This window comes from Squalius cephalus (assembly GCF_949319135.1).
Source record: "Squalius cephalus genome assembly, chromosome: 3".
NCBI lineage: Eukaryota > Metazoa > Chordata > Actinopteri > Cypriniformes > Leuciscidae > Squalius > Squalius cephalus.
This window is the reverse complement of record NC_137124.1, coordinates 6,336,221-6,358,742: the sequence shown is the minus strand read 5'-3', so window position 1 is coordinate 6,358,742 and position 22,522 is coordinate 6,336,221. Positions and strand designations below refer to the sequence as shown.

The following is a 22,522-nucleotide window of genomic DNA, read 5'->3' as shown; positions in this document are numbered from 1 at the left end:
TGCTATTGGAAAAGGGAAATCAAAACAATATGCCCATAATTACAAAAACTATTTGACAAAAGCTTTTATGTAAACGGTGATCACATGAAACGTAAGTAAAAAAATGTTCTAGTTTGTTATAATTAAATGCAAACTAGATAAACACATTGCAGTTTCCTCACCTCAATGCTTCGGACAGCTTTTCAAATAGGTTTTCTGCATTACCCACATTGCATATGGGCATTTCAAGAAACTTTGTTGTCACCTCCAGATTGGACTCATCATAAATTCTTGCAAGGATAACAAATTCTTTGTCGGTTTTTCTGTTGTTTGATTCATCGCACAACAATGAAAAAGGCTGATATTTACACAACCTTGCTACGTCCTCATCAAGTTCCACAGTTATGGCACCTATTAAGCAAAAGTGTCCAGTTACTTTAGACTACACCGGGAACATCATTATCAAGGTTTCAATTAGATTGTCCTATTCATTTTGAAGCAACGCATTTTTGAAGTCTATATCTTACCTTTGAGGAGTTGCGTGGCTTTCGTTTTTCCCGCCGAGTACTTCCGAGCGATGGCAGAGTCAGGGAACATGTCTGCTACACTACGGTTGAAATCATCGCAAAAACTTAAGGCCACATTATTTTTGGCGCAAAGCATTGACATTTTCACCTCAGCTTTGGTCACTTGATCAGCCTCAGAAACGTTTGTAGTTACGAATGCAGTCATTGGCTGGGCATGTTTTTGCGCCTCTTGGGCCCGCTTGTGCTTTGCAGATTTTTCATGTTGGCTCACATCACTTTTCCCTCCCACTTTTTGCCCGATGTTGCTCTTTGTTAAGTACGGGTAAGCCTCCCTCTCCCATTTTTGAAGATACTTGCACAAAGTTTTCGGCTTTTTTGCAGGTACTCCAACGCCATCTCTCTCGTCATGTTCGTCCATCCTCGTCTGCTGTTCTTCTTCGCGCGATTTTTTCCCCCCAAACTACTCAGAGGAAAATCCCGCCCTGCCGCCGATTCTAAAGATTTTATTGGTCATGTGAATCACAGTACTGATTGCCTACACCAAACACTGATCCCTAAATCTACCCGTCATTGTAAGCCTAACCAATGAAATTAGCTGCAGGGCGGGACTTCCACTTAACCGTTTTGCGCTCAGTGGGATTTTAATTTTTTTATTTTATAGAAATATTAAAAATACGGGAGAAATACGGGAAAATATTTAAACGGGATGATAGCGGGATAGCAAGGTAAAATACGGGAGAATCCCGGGAAAAACGGGAGGGTTGACAGGTATGCCCTGGTGCGCCGTCACCTCTGCCACATTTGTACTGTATGTCTATCTGTGCGATTATGGTGCATTTCGTAAGGGTTAAAATGCTGTTTTGTAGTTCTCTTTTTTTAATCCTGGTGCACCGTCGCCAGACGCTCATTGCGTGTCGGTGTGTGCGCCTAGCGCAGTTTGTAGGAGCGAATAAGCTGTTTTTGTACTTTAAAGCTGTACTGCTGAGTGCTGACACAATGTTTTCTGACTGTAGCCAGAGAATGTCTAATAGGAAGAGAATTGGCACTCTCTGCTTACTTCCGGTTTCTGGACTGGCTGCAGTAACACGTCTCTGTCCATGCGGGGGCGCTCGCAGGCGAGTGCAGATTGAATGGAGGTCTATGGTGAAATACCCCTCAAAATCCACTTTTCTCAGGATATAATTTTTTGTCTAGTAATTTGAATGTTGTATTCGAAAGGAGATGCAAAGAAATTACACATTGCTGGATGTTAGATTTTTTAGAGTCAATTATTTGCTTTAAAAAGTCTTTTAAAATGTCAATGACGTCAGAATGCTGACGCCATTAGCAGAATGCTAGCGTGTAATGGGCAACAACAACTCAACCTGTAAGAAATCGAAAAGAAATAAGTACTCGTTCATTCAACTTTCGACCTATAACCCATGTTGAACTTGCAAAACCTACAATAAAATCTGAGATTTCTCAACGGCAATTGGGTGAAAGAGACACATTTAGCCGTCTAGCCCCATAGACTCCCATTCAGTCTGCACTCGCCCGCGATCACCTCCAGTGGTATTCTAATGGAACTGCAACCAAGATCGATACAATGGGGCTAATAGGAAGTGCCAAGGCTCTCCGTAGACGGGCTCTGCTGTAGCCTATTCAAATCCTGGTGCGCCGTCACCAGACCAATAGTGTGTGTGTGGCTGTCTGTGCACGTTTGCGCATTTTGAAGGAGTGACTAGGCTGCTTATCGGTTCGCTGACACCACGCCGCCTCCCTCTCTTACTGTGTCCCGCACAAAACATTTGTTTGTTGTATAAGTCATAAGATAGTGTCCATTAATTTGATTATTAGATTTGATTGTGCATTAGCCTCACATATGACTGACTTTGCTGTATGCAGGCAGTGATGTAATGATGCCTAATATGAACTTGGGTTGCTACATTAACTGAATGAATATATGAACATATATGCCACATTGATAGGTCACAGCCTACCCATGACAAGATTTCACTGCACGTTACTGGTAGGACGTGTGTGGCTTTGTTCTGTGCTTTCATCTCAGCCAGACTCATAATTCAACACGTCTATATTATATTGTCATTTTCTGCTTGACCGTCACTTTTTAACAACACAACCTTGTTTCTGTAGCGACTTTCAGCATGTTTCCTATTGTTGGAAAATTTTCCTTCGTCAAAGCAGAGACCAGGAGACGTTGGGATATCTTTCAACAGAAGTTACTCTTTATTGAGGACTCGCTGTGCGTTGCTGTAGTCATCAAGTCAAGTCTAACTCAAACAGTATACATTGTAGTTTATATACATTCCAAGGGGGAGGGATTTACATAAAGGGGGCATGTAAATGAAGTAGCCTACATGAGTCAGCTCGTTTACAGAGATTTCCTGATCTCATCAGCATAACAGTGTCATTCAAATGATCCAATCAGCCTGACAGTATCACCCATACCTTCACATTATCATAGCTTAACTTGGGACAATGCCACTGTTCAGGAGGTGCAAAAAGACAAAAGACAAAAGGTTAATGTCAGACACCTAGATTGCTTGACTTAATCTTCTTTGAATATCATCATCTATGCCTCAAATGCTAAATTCAGTCTACTAAACTTTCTCACTTTATATACTATTGTATTGGAACCTAAATTAAACATTTAATAAATTTGTAATACAACACTATAACAACGTCTGACGTGTTTACGTCTATTGCGGCATGAGAAAGTGATAAACCACGTGAAATCCAATCAGAGCAGTCAGACTGAAACAGATTTCCAAAAATGTGATTGGAACAGGGTTTTAAACCACATGAATATAGTTCAAAACGGATTTGTAAAAATCACATTTCATGTGATTTTTTTTTGTTTTTCTGTTCACACTTGTTAAAGGGATAGTTCACTCAAAAATGAAAATTACCCCATGATTTACTCACCCTGAAGCCATCCTTTCAGATGAATACAATCAGAGTTATATTCAAAAAAATGTCCTGGCTTTTCCAAGCTTTATAATTTCAGGGAAGGGAGCCAAAAATTTGAAGCCCAAAAAAGTGGATCCATCCACCGTATGCATTGTTTTAGGAGCTTGAGTGTGTTGCACAGCCCTGTTTGTTTGAACCGCGAGAGGCGTCAAAGCTTACGCTACTCCTACATCTACGCCAGACATCGTCAATTGTGACTCTTTGGGCGTAAGTCGACTTGCATATGGCCGTCTGCTGGAAGCTAGTTATTTTAGTCGATATAGTTAAATCTCTATAGTTATAAATATGGATATTTTTCTTACACAAACGTATCGCTTCAGAAGGCCTTAATTAACCCCCCAGAGTCATGTGGATTACTTTATTACTTTTATAATGGATGGATCCACTTTTTTGGCCTTCAAATTTTGGGCTCCCATTCACTGCCATTATAAAGCATGGAAGAGCCAGGATATTTTTTAATAAAACTCAGATTGTATCCATCTGAAAAAAGAAAGTCATATACACCTAGGATGTATTGAGGGTGAGCAAATCATGGGGTAATTTTCATTTTTGCGGTAACTATCCCTTTAAATATGATCAGAGAAATCCAGCATTGCATCAGTTCAGGCGACGACAGTAAAGCTTGTATCAGCTGATAATCAACTGTTTCTGATGAGTTTTGACACACACATCACAGGCTCTTTTAAATCCCCACTCTTCTGTTGCATGGCTTCACGCTGGATTTAACTTCCCTCCTCCATCCCCAGCTCCACCTTTAGCCTGGAGATCTGTGATCTGAAATGAGATCTGTCTTGTGGTCATCTTCAGTGATATCACTAAGTTACATGTACATCGTCCTTTCTCATGTATTTTGGCTTATTTATAACAACTCATGTTATAATTAATGTTATATTTTGCCCAGAACAGACCCATATTGCCAACACTAACTGCATTATCATTATAATAAATACACATTTGACAAAAGTGGTCCAGACTGAAATAAAAACACACGTCAAATTGAACCGGGATGATACACGAGTTATACAGTCCAGAAATAACATTAAAGCAGGTGTTTAGTTGTGAATGTTCAAATATAAATTATGAATGTTTACATGTATATATTTGCTGATTAGTCCATGTTGTTGCCAAGACTTTATTCTGCAGAACTTGTAGATTTACTGATACTGACGTCAATATGCAAATAAAGAAAAGGAGACGTGAAAAATGCACAAATAAGGAGGAAGTCAAATATGAAAATTAGTTTTAGAGAAATAAACAAATGACGTGATGATCTGAATGAGGGATGAGAGCAGATATAATAATCACGTAGTTTAAATCTGCAGACAGAAACATCAGACTCAGGACAGAAACACACAACCTCTAAAGTAAGAACATGTTCATTCTTCAAACACAATTAGACTTTCAGATGTTAATATTGTCTGAATGATTGTGAATCGAGTTATGCTGATATGATTATGTTTTAATATAAGATGAATATAAGATTATTTTAGTTTTTCAATGTGTTTTTCCTCAGAAATGGACCAAACTCTATATTTGATTCTTCTTCTCATTGGTGAGTGTGTTTGTTGTATTATTTATGGTTTATAGTTTCATCAGGTTTGACCCTGTTATGAAAAGCATTAAATCAAACGCTCTCTTTCACAGCTCTCTGCTCCGTATCTGAATGTGTTCAGCGTCAGTATCACTTTATAAACGTGAGGAAGACCTGGACTGAAGCTCAGAGATTCTGCAGAGAGAATTACACAGATCTGGCCACCGTTGACAACATGAACGAGCTGAAGAAGAGTGTGAATGATGGACGTGTTGGGAATGTCTGGATTGGGCTGCAGAGGAAGGATGTTGATAAATGGCAGTGGTCTTCAGGTGAACCTGCGCTCTATCTGAACTGGGGATCTGGACAACCTGATGGCAGAGATGAGTGTGTTATGATGAGAAATGGAGAATGGCATGATTATCCATGTAGTGACAGCCTGACTTTCATCTGCAGTTCATCTAACAGTAAGTGCAGCTCCATACAATCACAATAAACATTCATTTATAAAAGATACACCATATACTGCACTGTAAAATCTAATTAGTTAGACTTACTTAAAAAAGCATGCAAACTGATTGCCTTAAAAAAAAATAAAAAAACAACAACAAGTGAAATAGGAATAGTATGTTGTACTGACAAAAGCTTAGTTAGTATAGTTCAGTTACACAAGAGTTCTAGAAACTAAAAAAGAACTGAGATTACTTAATAATTTACTTCACATTTACTTAGTATAGCTACTGTTAAACCTTGTTGTAAAAAATTCTGACAGTAACATGCCCTTTTACATTAAAACAGTAATATACCATAGAAAACAATGCATACTGAGAAAATAGCCTACTGGAATTTTCTGTGAATTAACAGTGCTGAAAGACGACACTCAGAGGATGTGTTCCAAATCACACCCTAACCCTCATTCACCATTCCCTATATTAGTTCACTGATATAGTCCACATGAGAGAGTGAATGAAAAGAAGTGAGTGAAATCTGACACTGATGAACACCTGATAAACAGAATCACTGAAGGACAAAAAATAGAAACACAAGAACTACAACTGACTTCCAGCCAAACCAGTTTAACATTATTTCTTTCATACATGTAGAAAAGTTATTTTTGAGAATTAACAGAGATTTTGATGTTTTATTGAAAAGCATAAGGTTTGTTGTCACCGATATAGTGATCAGTGTTTTCTTTAGGTGGGCTCTTGACCCTTGACGCATTAACATTAGTTTTTATCTGGCTTCTGTGACTGAGTTTATGAAGCACATTTGTTACAGCAAGAAAAAGCGAAGGGGAAGTTGATCAGGTGTTTTTGGCTGTTGTGATGATGCTGTCTAATTTTGGTAATACTTTACAATAAGGTTATTTTGTAAACATTAGTTAATATATTAACTAACATGAACTGATTTGCATTTATCCATTTGGCAGACACTTTTATCCAAAGTGTCCACTTTTATCCACTGAGATTGAGATTCATGTGCTGATTTTTGATATCTGTGTGGGTCTAAACAATGTTGTAGTGCTGTTTTTATTTTTATTTTTTAGTATGATGCATTAAAAAAAAAAATCTTTCATTATAACTGATTGTTTTTCGCATTGGTGGTAATTAGGGATGCACTAATACTGATATAATACAGATATAATACTGACTAATAAAGTATCTGAGCCCGATACTGAGCTCATGTACTCGTACTCGTAAACATGCTCCGATACCAGGCAGCGTGTAAACAGTGTTTGTGTCCAGACAAAGAAACACTGACAACAGAGAGTATAATGGGGATAAAAAAGAATGCTGTCTATGAAGTAAATGTATCTTATTAGTGGAATATTAAATTAAATATAGTAACGCCTATATAGCTGTGGTGCACGAGCTGATAAGAGAAAAACGCACAGTGGATTGAGCGCGAGCTGTTCGAGCACATCCGTTTTTCACAAATGTTGTTGCTACCCCACTGGAATGATGGTCAAATACTCCTTAAACTGATGTTTCCATTAGTTTTTGTTGTGGCAAATAAACAATAAACAATTCTGAATAAGAGACAAGTGTCCAATCAATGATTATAATGGTTTATTTCTTGCAAGAAAGGCACACAGTCGCACAGATATTCAGGAGAATGTGAGAGAGCGCATCAAGGGGAGGCGCTCTCTCTCTCTCACTCTCTCTCTCTCTCTCTCTCTCACTCTCTCTCTCTCTCTCTCTCTCTCTCTCCCTCTCTCTCTCTCTCTCTCTCTCTCTCTCTCACTCTCACTCTCTCTCTCTCTCTCTCGCTCTACTTCTCATAACATAGATAACATATAGGGTCATAGCTAATTGAACCTTTCTCTGCCTTATTAGGAAAGGAAATTATTTCTTATAGGAAAAGATCAATAATATTCATTATCATTATAATATTCAGATCATTATTCGTGACACTCATGTAGACACTGTAAGAGCTACAGCAAACAAACATACACACACACACACACAAAAAGAAAAAAACACTGTATCACTCCAACACAGTAACCAACATCACAATAAAACAATACAATTACAAAAATGACAAACATTAAACTTAGTTTCCTTATAACCCTCAAGTGGGATGCACAAAACTTAAATGGGGGGAGAAAACCATCATGTATTGTAAGCTGAGTCCTTCACGAAAGTGTGTGCACATACACATAGCGGAAACAGAGCACGCTTTATACACCCATGTTGGTGCATGTTTTATCATAATAAAAGTCCTTCATAATAACTGTACAAATAAATCGGTACAGACCTTATAAATTCAAGCAAATTAGATCTCTACTTCCTGCTTAGCTACTGTTTGGACGCTCCTGCTTACTGCTCTGCACTTTGATCTATCGCTTTTATATTTTATCTCCTAATTTTAACTTCAGCAAATCAGCATCGACATAGCGCGGCATCAACGTTAAAACTTGAAACTTTTGTGACTGGAAGATTACTACAAAAAAGCGGTTTTCCTATCCGACCAGCCTCCCACTGCCATCAGCTTACATTACGGAGAAGGGAAAACACAGCTGCCTACATCCAAAAGGATAAGAAAAAAAATGCCTCTTCTAGACTTGATGCACAAACTGCCACAGACTTTTACTTTTAGACTTTTTTGCAGTTCTTGAAACAAAGTTACTTACGGGACCACCAAACCAGACGGAGCACACAACAGAGCTTCGTCATGGACACCCTCAGCATACCGGTGAGTCCCATGAAACTAGTGCTCCTCGACAGGCCATACTGAATGTAGAGAAACAAGCCGTAACTGATCGACATACAAATCGATGGCACAAACAGGGAGTGAGACCCAAAGGCACTCAAGACATCAGATTGTCACGAGCATCACATATTGCCGCAGTAGCATCCTCTACCCCAGATACAGCTCTGAGAAGGATTGCAAACACTGGTTTCCTACCACCACCTATACATCTTGAGAACAGATTTGAAGTATTAATGAATGTAGATGAGGAATCTCCAAATGAATGTGAATGTGATTGAACACAGACTGAATCAGTCAGTAGCTAACACTGATGCTAACTGGCGCTCGAGGTCGAGCAGACAGCGGCACTCAGCTCAGAGCGCAGCCGAGCCCAGGACTCTGATAGTGGGGGACTCCATAATCAGAAACATTAGCAGCAGGGATACAACTATGTGCTGCCTTCCACAAGCAACAACTTCTGATGTAAACAGGGAACTTCAGAACATTCTGATGAAACATAACACTGCAAATCGACTTATCATTCATGTGGGGAAGAATGATACTCAGAAAGAGCAGTCAGAACTCCTCAAGAGGGATTTTTGATGTAACTGTAATGAATTACAGTTTCCAATTAGTTGTATCCTGATTACGTAACGCTGTTACATGTATTCCGTTACTCCCCAACCCTGAGGCCCTGTTTACATGAAGGGAAGACGCAGATATTTCCCTGCAGTTTGGCCTCTCATTTACACGAAAACCCAGTTTTATCACAGAAAACGATTATTTCTAAAAACTCCGGCCAAAGTGGAGATTTCTGATAACGCCGGTTATGTGTTGCCGTGTCAACTGGGAGAAACGAGGTTTTAGGTTCTCAAACGTCACATTATGCGCCAGAAAATGCTTAAGGTCATGCGAGCGCCCAAGGAAGTCGCTTCGTTGTTGTCGATTCTGAGGATTCTGACTGGCTTGCATGGCTTTATCCTTCTCCCTACACGGCCGCCCATAGGTTTGGCATAGTTATGATGCAGCTCGACGGCGTATTTATGCGGGTTGATGTAAATGACAACTTTTTTGAAAACGATGTTGTGTGCACAATGTTATTATTGAAAACGGAGGGGGGAAATATTTGTTTCTCTAAATACCTAGCTATGTGTAAATGTGGCCTGACAGTAACATACCGTAGATTACAGTAAAGAACTGTCAAATTAACAGTAAATTACTGGCAACATTTTACCATTAATTTACAGGTAACTGCAATATTAGTTAACATTCTAACATTTTCACAGCGTGACTTCTTTTTTTTTTATAACATTTTCTGTTAAATATGACTATGTCTCGTTTTCTTTTACACTCTCATGGCCAAAGTAAGTGTATTTTCATGGTTACAAACAATTAAAAATGGACATAGAGAGGAATGGGAAAACACGGCCATGTTTCACATTCAAACACTGGACAGTTTAAATGACACTCACAAGGGACGTTCAACCCATTACGCACTTTACATGGCCAATAGTTCTATTATTTGATTTCTCTGATATTTTTGTCCACCCTTCAGCTCAGGCCCCAGGTATGTCGTTATTTGTTATGTGCTTAAACGTTCCAATAAGAAAATATTAATAATAATAAATAAATAAAAAAAAACATTTAATGGTTATGTTTACAAATGTTGCATAGTTCACTACAACAATTAAAGATTATTGGTTGGTTAGTATTAAGTAATAGCAGAAAGAGCTAGAAAGAAAATAACTAAAAGCGAGAGACAGACGTTCTTGTTCATAAGCGGTTGATATAGGCCTAAGGTGTGCAGGTTATTTAATTTTTTTCGTATACGGGTGTGTTTCCCTCAATGTATTTTATTTTATCAAAACAAATCTTAAGGATATATTATATGACTAATGTCTAGTAGTTTTTTTAAGGTAAAATTTACCTAATGGAACTAGGGGTTTAAACAAAATAACAAAGGTTAAACAAGTGATGAACAGGATACAATTCTTGCAATTATTTTCTTGCAAGAAACCCATCTACTGAGTGGGAATATTTCTAAAATAAGAAGAAGATGGCAGGGTCAGGTGTTGTCTGCTCCCTATACCACCCATGCTAAAAGGGTAATGCTATAAATTCATAAATCTGTCCCACTACAAATCAAAACTATAATTAAGGACCCTGCTTGTAGATATATCATAATTCAGGGTATGCCATTATTTGAAAATATAAATCTGATAAATGTGCATGACCCAAATGAAGATGTCACTAAATTTTATAATAATCTGTTTCTGACTGTCTCAAATCTCCCTGGGCTATACTTAATAGGTGGCGACTTTAATTGTAGATTAGATCCAGTAAGCAATAGATCATCAGGCTTAGATAATACTCACACGAGTTCAAGGAAGACACTAAACAATTTTATTAAATATCTGTCTATACCGACGTGATGACTACAATCTTCAACCAGATGGAACTGGATAATATTCTGAATGTTCCAATCCAATCTGACTTCTGACCTGTAATGCTGCCTGGATCATAATCATACACTGTTTGCTCGTTGGCCAGAGGAGAACTGGCCCCCGACTGATCGGGTTCTCCCAATGTTTTTTTCCCCCATTCTGTCACTGATGGAGTTTTGGTTCCTTGCCACTGTCGCCGTTTTCGCCTTTGACTTTTGGCTTGCTTAGTTGGGGACATTTAATTTAATATTCAACAATAATATTGATCTGCTTGCATTGACACCATTATATGAGAACTGAACTGAGCTGGACGATGACATCACGGTTTTCTCCAGAGCGGCTATATATATAAATGAACTCTTGGAGAGTGAGTATATAGATCCACCTCCAGCCTATCAGTGGGGAATCTCAGTAGCTAGAGGCTATAGTGAAGCGACTTCCCACGACGAGTCATTAGTCTTATTTTTGGACCTTCCGGCCGGCCATTACCAAGGGGCAACGGCCTCAGGTAAGGGGGTTAGAATACCCGTATAAGAATAAGTGATCTAGCTTTTAAGCCATGTGGTAGCTCAACTTGGAGAAGGCTCAATCTTTTAAATAAAGAGGGGTTTTGAGTTAAGGCTTTACTTCTATGCCTTAGTGGTTACTAATTGAGAAACAGTGTGCTTGCAACTCTCAATGTAGGCCATATATATTTACTCAATAGTGTTTGGTTGGTGTGCTACCCGGAATCTATGCATTTACCACGGACTTTACACCAGCATCAAAAATTGCCTTTGTGGATTATATATTTTCCTTTTTCAACTTTGCCTTTGAGGACAACTATTTTTGTCTGAGTGAGTTTTTGCTACTGTATGACGAGAAGCAAAAACTGTGACGAGGTCACAACTGAACTAACTTTGAACTGAACTTTTGAGCACAGACAATCTGATTGATTATCACTGGATGGTTCCTTATATCCATTACATACACATTATTTATATTCCCATATTATCATTTTGTGTTTACATTTTATGGAATGAGCTAATATTGGAGGATTCATTGGCCCTGGTTTTGGGTCATTGTGGGGTATTGTTGCTTTCTGGTATTGTTCTGTTTTGTATTTCATTTCAACTTTTCTTTCGGTAAATACGTTTTGAACTGGTGTTTGGCAAATATATTTGGATGTGGTTCCCCCCATATTTTTTGTGTTTCATTTTGTCTTTAATATCGGATGAGTGTTGCAGCACAATGCTAATGTTGGTAACCTGCTACAACAAGAACACGCTCTAAGGGAGTAGGGTAGCATCGTGAGTTTCTACATAGACCTGTGAAACACTCTCTACCTGATTTAGGTATCTTTAAAAGATCAGCTCGTTGTGTCTGAATCCAGTATTCTAGAGAAACATGTAACAAAACAATGGAGAAAAATTAATTTACAATAAAATTATCAGGAAAACTTAGAAAACTAATGTTACTTCATTTAACATCAGCAAAATCCTAATAAATATTTTGTGAATGTTTAATATATCATCCACTGCAGAAACAGTCTTTGGATGACACGTGTTTCTGATGCTTCCACTACTGCTCTTATTCACATGCAAACTATAAACTGACATGAGAATAATGAACAAACTGATTCTTGAATCTGTTTCCATTTGTTTTTCCCAAAGCGAACACAGGACCTGTCTTTGGCAATCAGACGATGAACTGGAGAGACGCTCAGAGTTACTGCAGACTGAAGCACATTGATCTGGTCAGTGTGAGGAACCAGAATGAGAATCAACAGATTCAGAAGTTCATCAGTGATAATCACATATCTAATGATGTCTGGATCGGTCTGTTCAGAGTCAGAGACCCATGGCAGTGGTCAGATCAGAGTGACTCCTCATTCAGAGACTGGAAGTCTGGTGAACCTGATATTGTAGGAAAACTTAAAAACTGTACAGTGATCGGACCAAACGCTCAGGGTGAATGGCATGCCGACTCTTGCAACAGCCAACTTCCTTTTGTGTGTCATGAAGGTGAGCAGATCCTCACAAACACACACAATCCATCCATCACCTCCAGATATCTTAAAGTTCACGCTACATGTCTGACATGACAGATTCCTCCACAGTGTTTGTTCTGCATGTTGTTTTTGATCAGTCTCTCTCTAGTTTTTGCTTGTGGTTTGTTTTGTGTCCAGATAAACTGATTCTGATCAAAGAGACTCTGACGTGGCCTGAAGCTCTGAGATACTGCAGACAGAATTATACGGATCTGGTCTCGGTTCATTCAGTCGAGATGCAGCGTCGTGTGATGAATGTGGTTAAACGTGCGTCTACTGAGGCGGTGTGGTTGGGTTTACGTCACTCCTGCACTGTGGGCCTGTGGTTCTGGGTGAGCGGAGAGACCGTGTGCTATCAGAGCTGGGCTCCAGGGAACGGCACAGGAGACGAGGACTGTGAGTCTGGAGTGAGATCTGGAGCAGTTCAGTCTGGAGGAGACCCGCGCTGGATCAGCCGTTCTCAAGACAACAAACTCAACTTCATCTGCAGAAATGATGAGTGAAGGATTAATTTGTGTTGTTCTTTTATTACGGGCAAATCTTTTTTTTTTTTTTTTTTTTTAAAAAACACTTCTTGTTTTCATCAGATAATATTCTTATATCAAAGTACACTGTAAAATCTCATTAGTAAAAAAAAAAAAAGCATGCAAACCGATTGCCTTGGATGTTTGCAATAAAATGAATGCTTAGTTAGAATAGCTCACATATACAAGAGTTCTAGTATATAAAAAGAACTGAGTGTACTTCATTATTTACTTTAAATAAAATTGAATTGTTGCCATTATTGTGTTTTGTATGCTGAATGTTTAAGTCTGCGTGTGACTCATGGTCAATTACAAGATATTGTCCCAAATATAGATGGATTATATCAACACAAAGTTTCACAGGGGGTTTATGACCAACAAAAAGCAACATTTTTTTAAAAGATCATTTATTGATATTAAACACAGTCTGTGTGTGTATATATATATATATATATATATATATATATACATATGAAAATGTATGTAACTGGAGAGTATCTTATGTATAGCCACTTGAAAATATTTGATCAGGGGGTGCTGGGGTAGAATATTTTAAACAAAATACTAATATTAAACAGCCCAAACAAGATGAGGAACATACAAATGAATGAGGACAGAGTTATGTGAGAACGCTCAGAACTCATGATAAATTTTAAAAACGCAGCACAAAAATCTGCATCGTACCTTATAGTTAGAATCACTGTTGGATTCTACAGTATACAATGATAATTTCTGTAACTGAAGAGTATCTTTTTAATATCAATATAACATATGTGCATCTAAAATACTAATGTACACTATGTATATGTTTTAAAGACCCCATGAAATCAAAATGAGTTTTAATCTGTGGCTACATTAAGCTACATTTACTGTACATTTTAAATTAGCAGGCGTTATCTTTTGGAAAAATGACAAAAAAATATCTTCAACACAGACTGTTCAATAGCCACAGTCGTATCACCCTGCAGCTCAAGGCTGGTTGTCCACTGAAGCTCAGCAGGGTTGAGTCTGGTCAGTATCTGGATGGGAGACACCTGGGTAAACCAGGCTTTCTGCTGGAGAAGTGTTAGTGAGGCCAGTAGGGGGCGCTGCTCATCCTGGGGTCTGTGTGGGTCCTATATATTATAAATATAATGCCCCAGTGTAGTGATGAGGATATACAATAACAAACACTATCCTTAAGGAGAGATGCTAAACCAAGATCCTGACTCTCTGTGGTCATTAAAAACCCCATTGCACTTCTCATAAAGAGTAGGGGTGTAACCCCGGTGTCCTGGAGCCACAGTCCTTCCATTGGCCCTTATCAATCATGGCCTCCTAATAATCCCCATCCACTCGACTGGCTCTATTCCTCTCTATCCTCTCCAGCTGGTGTGTGTGTGTGTGTGTGTGAGCGCAAGTGGATGCTGCACACTGGTGGTGGTAAAAAAAAAAAAAAAAAAAGAATATATAAATATCATGGTTTTGTGTACATCATAGTATGAGACAGACAAAGAGCACAATGACAAGGTTAAATATCTTTGAATTGCCCGTAATGTATTATTATTATTATTATTATTATTTATACGCCTGAGGGACGAAACAGAGTTAAAGCTGCAGTCCAGTTTTTCCTCTTTGTCGCAATCTCTGTTCAAAATCTGCAATTGCAGTTATTCGCGGAATTATCAACTTTACGTGCGTGGTGCCTCGGCATGGCACAGCGCGGATGAATCCAATGTTTTGAGGAGAATGTATGGCTGTCAATCACCGCACCGGTGTGGATCCTGGCATTTTCAATCACAGATTATACTTATTGGAAGTATGACCAACATAAGAATTTTTCACCGGAAAATGTCGTCTGAACAAGTAAGTAACATCCACATTTGTTCTGACCAACTAAGGGGAAAAAGCATTGCAGTAAATCACGCTGATTAAATCTAACTATCGCTTATCATATCACGTTAAACCATGCAAATTATACTTTGTTCTCAAATTGTTAATGTTAACAACATCAGCATTGCATGACTACATTTAATGCCCTTCCGATATTTGTCCTTGTTTTCGCATGGGCCGGTTGCAGTCTCTTTTTTCTCCCAAGTCCGAAGTCTTTCGCATTTTACAACGGGTGAATCTCCAGTTGTCACTCCACCACCAACATACTCACACGCAATATAGCCTACTAGCCGAGACTCTTCTTTATGTGTACAGTGACGTAATGAAACAAAGACATGCTCGAATTTCCCGCAGAAATCCACCAGTACCACTGGAATTAAAAATATTATTACAAGCTTACCATTTTGAATCGAGCTAAGGCAAGCAGAGAGTTTTGAACACTGGCTGGTTATGTACTTGCTCAAAAAATTATTCTGGATAATTTTGAACTCAAAAAAGCTACGGACAGCAGCTTTAAAATAAACAAGGAAAAAAAAAAAGGAAAACATAAAGGAGATTTAAGCCTCTTGCTTGTGGATGAAAAGTTTTGCATATAAAATAAAGAAATAAAAAACATATTCAAGAGATAATGATTTTGGGGTTTCGTAATAAAACTCTTTAAAGGGGGGGTGAAATGCTCATTTTCACTCAATCTCCTGTTAATCTTGAGTACCTATAGAGTAATATTGCATCCTTCATATCTCCAAAAAGTATTTTGTTTTATTAAATTTTTAACAGAAAGATAGGCTGTACCGAGTCTTTCCGGAAAAAACCGAGCGGCTGGAGGCGGGCCGTGTGGTCGAAGCTTAGCTGTGCTAACGCGCCAAGCTAGTGACAACACACAGAGACATTTGTTCAACAAACAGTTTTACTCACCGTCCGGTTCCAACGCACGACCGCGAACCTTTATCATTGTGACTGCTCGATCCTTAAGCATTAGACGATCTGCAAATCCGTGGATCTGGGATTTGAAAGCAATCATCGTCGAAATGCAGGGAACAACAGTCTTACACAACTCCGTTTATGCTCAGGAAAACAAACTCCATCCACGGGTTCCTTAACGCTAGGTTCTTTGGGAATCTGTGCAGGGTTGTCTTGCCCTGGCAACCAAAAACACACTTCTTTGGTGACATTGACTTCCCAAAAGCCGGGCAGGGCGCTTTGATGGCGAACTGCTTTCACTCTCTTGCTCTGGTCTATGAGTGCGCGCGCGGCCGCGATCTTACCGGAGAAGTGCCCTTAGAACCCATATAAGGAAATTCCGCCCTATCTTACGTAAGACAGAGCCATACTCGAAAAAAACTTTCCGAAACTTGTGACAAACCGGAAGGAGTATTTTTTGGAACAAAAATACTCCTTCAAACGTACAACTTAGTTTTTGAAACTTTGTCCATGTTTAGCATGGGAATCCAACTCTTTACCAGTGTAAAAAACTCAGTATGCATGAAATAGCATTTCACCCCCCCTTTAAGGATAAAACTGTGGGTCACACTAGAAGGGTTAAAAATACAAGAAATTAAATCAACCCAAAATACTATAGCCTACTACAATTACAAAATACATGGGCAGCGGTTTCTTCACCAAGACCATAAAATGAGCAAGTTTCATCAATAACAAGATATTTACAGATAGATGAATTAAACCTGTCGCTCATATCTTTTAAGTTGTTGCACTTGTGATAATGCCGTAAGTCACATGATAACATTAACGTGGCGGATAGGGATGAGCGAGTACAGCATTATCTGTATCTGTATCTGTTAACCATATGAATTATCTGTATCTGTACTCGGACTGGGCGGGGCATAACCCGGAAGTGGGTCGGGATGTCTTGAAATGGCTTTAACCGGTATGTTATTTTAAGCATGCAATTGATATGGGTTGATCAGAAATTGTTATATTTATTGCTGATTAGAAAACTATTTACATGACAGCATCAGCATTGAGCTTCAGATCAATGGTTTTGATCACGATAACAAACGAACTACAGAACAAGTTTTGCAACAATGAATACAACACATGTGGTTGCAATTATGAAGTAAAATGTAATGAACAAGAGTTTTCATCTCAACTAGGGCTGGGTGATATGGACCAAAAGTCATATCCTGATATATTTAGGCTGAATTTCGATATACGATATATATATCCCGATATTTTTCATGTTTTATTTTTTTCAAAATTTGTTAACACACACACACAAGTACTGTCCCCCTTTACTTAACATAAATTGTAAGAATATGACTAATAGTAAAGACTAGTACTAATAAATAAACATTAGGCCTATGCTAAAGCTATTAAATAGCAGTCCCAAACTAGTTTTTGTTAATACAATGTTGGTATGAGCCACTAGTCATTTAAAAATATAAAAAAAAACACAAAGAAAAATAGTGGCATTTTGGGGTTAATATGGAAACGACAGTTACCATGGTGAATACACAATATTAACAATAATTGTTAATGAAACATGGAAACTGCTCCTGGTGAATAGAATGAAAATCATACCTGCATTAGGCCTACTTTTATTTCGTGTAATTTACAACGTAACGACGTTGCATGCTCGTAGTTTCTTTTGCACTTTATATACAGTGAAGCGATACACAGCGCGCGCCGCCGCATTTGCGCGTGCAATTGACTGTGCGCTACGACTACAGTATAACGGCTGACAGGACAAGAAAGTCCGTTTTTCTGAGGTGAAAGACTTTATTTCATGTTATAACATAACATGCTCTAAACACGCACGCAAAGTGGAAAAGGAGGGGCAGGGGCACGGGGAGCAGTGCAGAGAGCTCCGGGTCAGCAGCTTGCTTGGAGCAAGGATCACAACGCAAATTTGAACTATATCGATATATGCGAAATGGTCTAATTCCATATCGCATTTAAAATATATATTCTTTATATCGATATATCGCCCAGCCCTAATCTCAACATAAACCTTCTTTTTTTTTCAATCCGAGCACAGATATTGACTCGTATTACTCGTATAATACTCGTACTCGACAAAAGTGCTTTATCCGTACCGGATACTCGTTTCAGCCGTTAAACTCTAATGGCGGATGATGTCCGGATCACATTCATACACATTATTTCACGCAATTCTGACTTTACATCTCACAATTCTGACTTTATATCTCGCAATTCTGACTTTATAACACGCAATTGCGACTTTATATCATGCAATTCTGACTTTGTATCTCGCAATTGCGTATTATAAAGTCAGAATTGCGAGATATAAAGTCAGAATTGCGAGATATAACGTCAGAATTGCATGATATAAAGTCGCAATTGCGAGAAAAAAAGTCAGAATTCTGACTTTATAAGACGCAATTCTGACTTTATATCTCGCAATTCTGACTTTATATCTCGCAATTCTGACTTTATAACACGCAATTCTGACTTTATATCTCGCAATTCTGACTTTATAACACGCAATTGCGACTTTATTTCACGCAATTCTGACTTTATATCTCTATATCTATATCTTTATATAAATTTTATAAATATTGGCAAAAAAAACAAAAACAATATGGTGTAACAGAGTTTTAGAAATAGACAAATCTCTCTGCATTAATAATATAAAATGCATTAATAATATAAAAATTACAGCAGCCTAGTCCATGTTTGTTCGGGATTTGAACCTGTGTCACGGAGTCAACAGAGCCATCACTTCCGCCCGCTGCACCTGATCACTGCACTCCGCCCACCAGATCAGTCACCTGAGTTCTGATCACCTGCACGTCATGATTGCACTCCCTTTATCAGTCAGCAGCTGCGTTTACATGGACACTTATATTCGGATTGACGGCTCAATCGGACTAAAAAACCTTCATGTAAACACCTTAATCGATCCGATTGAGCTCGATCCGAATGAAATTTCGATCGGACTGAAAGGGGTGGTTTATCTCTTTTGTAATCCGATCGAGAGAACATGTAAACACTTGATCGGATTGAAAACCGAAACTGAAAGGACTGCGCATGTGCAATGACGTTAAATAGTGTAATAGCATAATAGCGTAATGACGTAATGATGACGTATGACGCGCGGCTGAACGAGCTGTTCTTCCTGTTGAATAAAGTGTCATATTAATAAGTTTCCCGTCATTCTAAACTTCTCATTTCACTCGCGCGTCTGTGAAGTGAAGCAGGACAACGTCCCACCAGTCCTTGTTTTGGATTCTCATCCACAGACGTCTGGTTTTGGCCGCGGGGAGGGGCATTTTTACTGCGTGATCAATAAGCAGCACGGCAAAACGGTTAATATGCTCTAAATTATGACCAGAGACGAATTAATATTACGTCTGCTGTTTAAAACAAATAAAGAACCAATAGAGGAGAATATTTTGAAAAGCGTGAAACTCTGTATATTCGTGCAGTGTGCGCATGTCAAAACATCAGATCCGATTTGAAACTTATGACATAAATGCGCACATCAACCCGATTACTTTATTTATCATTCATGTAAACACTTTGTTCGGATTCATCAATCGTATTGATTTCATTCTGATTGTGTCCATGTAAACATAGCTACTGTTTTCTGCACCTCGGTGTCTGGTCTCGTCTCTACATGGCTCAGACTTCTTACCAGCATACCTACCTGTGGATCTACTTACCTGATGTCCAGTTGTTTCCCTTCGTCCCCGTCCATCGTCCTGTGTTTCATCATCTTCATCTGCAAAGACATTATTCAAGTTCAGCTTAGTGTTCACCATATCAGCATTGTAGTCATCGTTCATCTCATCCTGCATCGCTCACTCTGCACTTTAATAAAGTTTGTTTGTTTGTACACTCTACCTTGTCTGCCTATTTATGGATGTGACACCATGTCATCTAAAATGATCGAAATCTAAGTTCTACCACTTGGCCATGAATTTACTCACTGAGAAATACCCAAAAGTGTGTTTGTCCAGCAGTTAGTGTTCGCTCACATGACCGAGAAACGCTCTTCATTCATCCTATTTCTCAATAAAATTGTAAAATATAATCAGCTTCATTGCACCCAATTTATTTTTGTTAATTTTTGTTTTGTTTTGTTATCGCACTGCTCCCCCGGGGAATAGACTTCTGTTGCCCACCGACGTGTACAATATGAAATATAGGCTATTTTGTTGTCGTCTCTATTATGCGACAGGCCCCTCTGACAACAGAGTTCCAGCGCGGGTCTTTAAAGGTCTGTTTTGTCCTTTTGTGGGAGAGGTCTTCACACTTCACATAAAGTTCATGACCTGGTCTCCTTTGGCATCACCACTGCAAACGATGATGATAATGTTATGTACACAGCAGCTTCCTACTCAGGTGACTGTCCCGTGCTACTGCCCAAATCGCCGAAAAGGCTTATATGGCATAAAGGCTTATATGGCAGCTGGCCAAGTGGCGTCTGACAGCTGACAGACATGCGGGACTCCGAGAAGGCTTGACTCCTAGATGCCCCAATAAGCCCCCACAGACTCTTCAGTGAAGGCTTGCAAAGGCTTGCAAAGCGATATTTCAAAGCGTGGACTTTCTCTGAGAAGTTTCTAGAGGCTCGAAAAGAATCCAAAGCACCGAGTCATTTTCTCCCGAATCGTGTAGCACTGCCTTCGTCAAGCTCCCAGTCATAATCTGCAGATGATCATCACCAGCACAGTCTTCCTTAGGTTCGAGGAAGGACCCCTAAAGCGAGGCAGTTCAAACAGCACCCTGTTGTCAAGCAGCACACTGCCTTAGATGCAATTCGAAGCATTACAGCCCCTCACCCACTTTGCCAGTGCGTGGATGGCGCTGCCAGCTGTGCCAGAATGGGTGGCAACACAAAAGAAGTGTCAGGTTGAGACGCGACAGTTTTGCAAGCAGAAATGTATTCCCTCCTGGCAAAATAAACCGTAGAAGTGGAGACCTCAGAGAGAGTGGTTTATACAGTCGCTACCTTCTAGTTCCCAAAAAGGACAGGGGTCTTTACCGTTTTTTGGATTTGAGACCACTGTAACGCTCACTGGCAAAACGCTCATTCAAAATGATGACTGCGAAACAGATCCTCGAGCATGTTCAACCAGGAGACTGGTTAATCTTGGTGGATCTAAAAGAAACCTATTTTCATATCCAGATAGCCCCTCAATCACAGGCGCTTTCTGAGATTTGTGTTTGAAGACAGTATATGAGAATAAAAGCCTAAATTCAATCTGTTCAACAGCGATGACGAACAAAAAGATATTTCAAAGTCCATACAAGTTTCAGTGCTGTCTAGAAACAGCGATGATGCAGAACAGATAAATGATTCAGGGTGGGAAGCAGTATTACAGTGTCCCATTCTATTAGCCAGTCCTCCCCAGTATCAATCTCCACCAATATTCCCTCAGGGACGGCTGTTGCCGACTCACACCCCGGTCAGACTCACGTTGGGGCTTCATTTCCGCTTACGAAGCGTAGATCTTCGACCAAACAACACCGAAATCCCTCCATCAGACAGATGTCGTCGCAGGTAGCAGATGTGGAGAAACTCCTCCATGTAGCGCTCTGTCGCTCCTCTCAGAAATGTGTTGCTCCTCATCAGGGCAACGTTAATGGAAGCAATTTCCATTCTTGGTTTTTGGTCCGTTCTTCTGTCATGCATACTTGAAGATGACGAAGAAGATTAGGATTAAAGTCTTTAATAACAAACTCAGAAGGTAATCCGAAAAAATGCATACAAAGAAATACAACTAATGCATTAGGAGAACAGACAACAGAACACTGAAAATACTTAAGTACAAGCCAAATTAATGAAATAATGATAAACACCTGTGCTGATTTAATGAATTGTTATGACAACTAAAGATTGGCCGGAAAACTAAAAGGAAGACAAGAAACTGGTGAAAACAAACTAAAAGTCCATGATAATGAAACTAAGAATGAGTGTCTGTGACTTTAAGAGCCCAACTAATGGAAACACTAAATCACCATTATGATGAGTTCAAATGAGACAGAGTTACACCCCTGTTAATTCTCAATAACTTTGGTAGACGTCTAACAGATATAAAGTCAGCCTGGATAGTAATACGTGCAGCTGGTAATGCTGTTTGTGGAGTTGTTTAATCCTCCTGTGTCTAGATCTTTAGAGATTAGTTTAATTTTAATGTATTTTATATTCAGTTGATTTAATCTAAGGCTGTGAGTAGAAGTCAGTTGTAGTTCTTGTGTTTCTGCTCATCTCTTTTTTCTGTTCTCTTCTTTCCTTCAGTGATTCTGCTTGTTAACGTCCTTCGGATGAGACGTTAAACCGAGGTCCTGACTCTCTGTGGTCATTAAAAATCCCAGGATGTCCTTCGAAAAAGAGTAGGGGGGTAACCCTGGTATCCTGGCCAAATTTGCCCCTTGGCCTCTGTCTATCATGGCCTCCTAATCATCCCCATACATACTGATTGGCTTTATCACTGTCTCCTCTTCACCAGTAAGCTGGTGTGTGGCGA

General features: G+C 39.2%; 1 protein-coding gene across 1 annotated transcript; it reads left to right on the top strand.

The window, feature by feature from the left end:
* The first annotated feature begins 4,753 nt into the window (after window positions 1-4,753).
* LOC307155394 (C-type mannose receptor 2-like) lies at window positions 4,754-13,455 on the top strand. The gene is made up of 5 exons (XM_079865994.1): window positions 4,754-4,840; window positions 4,990-5,028; window positions 5,121-5,474; window positions 12,296-12,646; window positions 12,811-13,455. Exons 2-5 carry the CDS (start codon window positions 4,992-4,994, stop codon window positions 13,173-13,175), a joined length of 1,107 nt encoding a protein of 368 aa, XP_079722120.1. The 5' UTR covers window positions 4,754-4,840; window positions 4,990-4,991; the 3' UTR covers window positions 13,176-13,455.
* The last annotated feature ends 9,067 nt before the right edge of the window (window positions 13,456-22,522 follow it).

Excerpts from the sequence above, each read along its gene's own strand:
- LOC307155394 (XM_079865994.1), top strand. The coding sequence starts at position 4,992 with ATGGACCAAACTCTATATTTGATTCTTCTTCTCATTG. Across the intron at positions 5,475-12,295 it reads CATCTGCAGTTCATCTAACA|CGAACACAGGACCTGTCTTT; the intron begins GTAAGTGCAGCT and ends TTTTTCCCAAAG. Across the intron at positions 12,647-12,810 it reads TCCTTTTGTGTGTCATGAAG|ATAAACTGATTCTGATCAAA; the intron begins GTGAGCAGATCC and ends TTTTGTGTCCAG.